Genomic DNA, 4,657 nt, shown 5'->3' on the forward strand with positions numbered 1-4,657 from the left:
ATGCAATTGCATGATAAATTGATTAATTAATAACTTGACTAATTAATTAATTGGTTTAATCACAATGGGTCATTCAATTCGTGGCCTATTAGAAAGCAATTACTAATCTATATATATATATATATATATATTGTTGAGAAATAGTTTCAACGGTAAATATTCAAAGTGTAAATTGATATATACTTGTATCGATGATCAATTATAAAATTCCGATGGTGGATGTTGACTTGGACCAAGGTTTGTTCTCTTGATTGATTTTGATACTTTAATTTGAATTGTTTCTTAGTTGTTTTTCTTAAAATAGTTTTCATTATACACAACCCCCCCCCCTGTTCACGTAGCATAAAATTAGGCTAGATACTCTCTGTGAGAACGATCCTTACTCGCACTACTACATATATTTTTAGAAGTATAGGTTTTATTTTTGGTTGCCTACGACAGCACACCAGTTCTATAACATATAAATGTTAATATGTATTTTAGCTATATAGTGTTATTTGCAAATTCAATTTATTTGATTGTATTAAAATAAATCAAGATTAAATCATATATGTTCATCAAAGAAATTAAATCATATATCATACTTAATACATTTTTTGTGCATCGCATGAGTTGGCGACTAATTAACACTAAAATTGGTTCTGGCAAAACTCAATTAGGGCTCCCACTGCTCCTCCATTACAGAAAACCTACTCACTAAAGTGATTTTTAAAAGAAGTTGAGTTGAAAAATACTCAATAAGGGGGGCTGGTGGCTTGAGGATTTAGAAAGAATGCAAAATGCATGTAAACCTAAAACTTTTCTTAGTACGTGGTTATACTTGAAGATAAACCTTTTTTTTTTTTTTGAGAAGGTACTTCAAGATAAACTTCTTTGAACATGTATAATTAATTTTTCTTGAAAATTATAAACAAATCGTTCCGTAACTTCAGAAATTAATTTGCACGTACACTTTCTTAAGAAATACCTTGTCACCTAAAGAATACACTTTTCTTAAGAAATACCTTGTCACATAAAGCAACCATTTTTCCTCAAAAGAACATTAAAATCTGATTAGAAAAACTCTTTCTTGAAAACTTTTTTATTCATAAATGACGGGGCTGACGAGTCCATGCACACACAGACGATCCCATCGATACGGACGAATCCAAACTCTGGCTAGGTGAGTCAATTATATGCTTTACTGACGAAGATATTCAGACCATTCAATGCAGGCAATCAAACCCAAAACGGTTACAGGAACAACTGTACAATCCGTTGAAGGACAATGATGGCACATTAAACGGCCCCAGACGTTACCAAAAGGAGCATTAAGACCTTCATAACTACCCCAACGGCTAGAAGCCATAAGAACATATATAAGTCTACCACATTGCTGAAGACCAGGTACATACACACTAAAACACTAAGAGATCTTTTTCATTCTTTCCAATTACCTTGTTCATTTCCTAGAGAGCTTCTTATACTGACTTTGGCATCGGAGGCGTTGTGGCAGGCACCACACCGGTGACCATCTTCAAAGGCTGAAGAATCATCTCCGTCCGACGAACAGTGCCGACAAGTTCACACTCATCAGTTTGGCGCCGTCTATGGGGAACGACATTTTTTCGTGTTCAAACTCGAAATAGTGGTTCCTTATTCTTGTTCTTTTTAGGATGGAGTCTAATCAAGATTCTACAGCCCTAGCTCAACAAAGTTCAAGCCCTTGCAGCCACAGTTGAAGAATTGACTAGGCAAAACCAAGAAATGAGGTTACGGCTTCAACAGGAGGAAAATCGTTCGAAGGGAAATCAGGAAGATGAGGGGGATAGCAACAGAAGAAGTGACCATTGAAGGCCAAACACTCCCGTCGAGCAAAATTCAGATATTCTTCGGGAGATGAGGAGGGAGATGGACGAACTAAGGAATGCCATCAAAGAAAAAACGGAGCGGAGCGTGGATCGGATGGTCCGGGCGACGGATTCACCATTCACAACAGCGGTCCTTGACTGCCCAGTGCTGTCGAAATTCCGATTACCTCAGCTCGAGCCTTTCGATGGGCTGAAGGACCCTCAAGATCACCTAAACACCTTCAAGACGACCCTGGGACTTCAACAGCCCCCAGATGAAATATTGTGTCGTTCCTTCCCAACTACACTCAGGGGAGCTGCCCGAGAATGGTTCACAAAGTTGCCAACATCGTCCATCGATACGTTCGAGCAGTTGAGCAACGCCTTCCTGCGTCACTTTATTGGAGGACAACGACCAAAGAGGATCGCTGACCACTTGCTTACCATCAGGCAGGGAGAAAAGGAAACCCTGAGGTCGTATGTAAAACGTTTCACGAGGGAAACACTGGAGGTAGACGAAGCCGACGATATGGTGCAGCTGACGACTTTCAAGGCAGGGCTGAGGTCCAGGGATCTCGTCAGCTCACTCGCGAAGAACCCCCCAAAGACGATGGCTGAAATGCTCCTCAAGGCGCAGAAGTACATGAACGCTGAAGACGCATTGGCTGCTATCAAGGACGGGGACAGACCAGGAGACAAAGGAAGAAAAGAAGACGATCGTAGAGGGCAGAAGCGGGACCGACCAGATCGTCGAATCAATGACGGAGTCAGAAGGAAGGATGAGAAAAATCTGCGAACGGTAAAATTCACCCCTCTCGTTATGCCTGTTGACAAAATTTTAACGCAGATTAAAGACGAGCATTACCTTAAGTGGCCACGACCACTACACTCATCTCCTAACGTCCGCGACAAAAGTAAGTACTGCCGATTTCACAAAGATCATGGCCACTACACCGAAGATTGTAGGGATCTCAAAGAGCAGATAGAAGAATTGATACGAAGGGGGAAGCTATAGAAATTTGTGAAGAAGGGGCAACACAACAAATTCCGAGATGAAAACAAAGGCCAACATGGGTTCTCATCCAGGAACGACGGCCATCAATCACAACCTCCTCAAAATGTGGTCGGGGAGATACAGACGATCGTAGGGGGGCCTACCACCGGGGGCTCATTCAAGTCACTCAAGAAAACACATCAACGACAAGTGAATAGCGTCCATATGACACCCCTGCCGAAGTACAGACGAACTGATCAGGATATGACCTTTAACGAGAGTGACTCCAGAGGAGTGAAACAGCCTTACAATGACCCCTTGGTCATAATGTTCACCATAGAAGGGTTCAACACCAAAAGGGTCCTCGTGGACAACGGTAGCTCTGCCGATATCATTTACTTTTCCGCATTCCAACAATTGAAGCTGGATCCCAAAAGATTTCGTCCGTTCGATTCTCCACTCGTCAGTTTCAGTGGTGACAGGGTGTATCCCAGAGGCATAGTGACACTAACAGTAACAGTGGGAACGTACCCAAAGCAGTTGACTCGTCAGATAGACTTTTTGGTAGTAGATTGTCCCTTATCCTATAATGTCATCATCGGAAGGCCAGCACTCAACAAGTGGAAGGCGTCCACATCCACCTACTGCTTGAAGGTGAAATTTCCAACAGAAGATGGCATTGGTGAAGTTAAAGGAGACCAAGTTCTAGCTCGAGAATGCTATCAAGCTGTTTTAGCAGCTAAGGAGAACCACACGTGGATAGTGGAAGAAAAAGAGGAAGAAAAGATGGAAGCACTGGAAGTAGTGGAGTTGATCGAGGGGGAAATGACGAAAACAACCAGAATAGGGACGACCTTAAGTCCTGAGATGAGAACGAGGCTCATTCAATTTCTCAGGGAGAACTTGGACGTCTTTGCTTGGAGCCATGACGACATGCCAGGCATATCTCCAGAAGTTATTCAACACAGGTTGAATGTGGACCCAGAGAGGAAACCCATCAAGCAGAGACGAAGAACTTTTGCGCCCAAAAGAGACCAGGCAATTGCTGACAAGGTGAGTAAACTCTTAACTGCAGGCTTTATCAGGAAGGTGTACTATCCAGACTGGCTGGCAAATATCGTCCTAGTAAAGAAAGCAAATGGAAAATGGAGAATGTGCATGGACTTCACGGACCTAAACAAGGCTTGCCTGAAGGACAGTTTCCCTCTTCCCAGAATAGACTAGCTAGTAGATTCTACGGCCGGGCACAAGCTGTTGACATTCATGGATGCATTCTCAGGGTATAACCAGATAAAAATGGCTAACGAGGATCAAGATAAAACCGCCTTCATCACCAGCCAGGGGCTCTACTGCTATAAGGTAATGCCCTTTGGACTGAAGAACGCAGGAGCGACGTATCAGAGGTTGGTGAATAAAATGTTCGTCAAGCAGATAGGCAGGAATATGGAAGTGTACGTCGACGATATGCTCGTCAAGAGCAAGGAAGAACTCGCGCATCTAGACGACCTTAAGGAGACATTCGGTACCCTCAAGCAATACCAAATGAAGCTAAACCCTGGTAAGTGTGTTTTTGGTGTCGCCTCCGAAAAATTCCTCGGATTCATGGTGTCTCAGAGAGGAATAGAAGCAAATCCTGAGAAGGTGCAAGCTATACTCAATATGGCATCACCCAAGACCGTCAAGGAAGTCCAGAAGCTCACAGGCCGGATTGCAGCTCTTAACAGATTCGTGTCTAGAGCAACGAACAAATGCTTACCATTCTTTAAGACCCTGAAGTAAGCCTTTGAATGGACTGACGAATGTGAAGCGGCCTTCCAAGAGCTCAAGCGTTACC

General features: G+C 42.9%; 1 protein-coding gene across 1 annotated transcript; it reads left to right on the top strand.

Annotated features, from left to right (window-relative positions):
- Nucleotides 1–1,878: 1,878 nt before the first annotated feature.
- Nucleotides 1,879–2,844, top strand: LOC136065526 (uncharacterized). The gene has a single exon (XM_065768839.1). It carries the CDS (start codon nt 1,879–1,881, stop codon nt 2,842–2,844), a length of 966 nt encoding a protein of 321 aa, XP_065624911.1.
- Nucleotides 2,845–4,657: the final 1,813 nt, after the last annotated feature.

Source organism: Quercus suber, unplaced genomic scaffold (genome assembly GCF_002906115.3).
Source record: "Quercus suber isolate HL8 unplaced genomic scaffold, Cork oak 2.0 scaffold_1004, whole genome shotgun sequence".
Classification (NCBI taxonomy): Eukaryota; Viridiplantae; Streptophyta; class Magnoliopsida; order Fagales; family Fagaceae; genus Quercus; species Quercus suber.

What these genes read in the sequence shown, in the direction of transcription:
- LOC136065526 (XM_065768839.1), top strand. Translation starts at nt 1,879, where the DNA reads ATGAGGAGGGAGATGGACGAACTAAGGAATGCCATCAAAGAAAAAACG.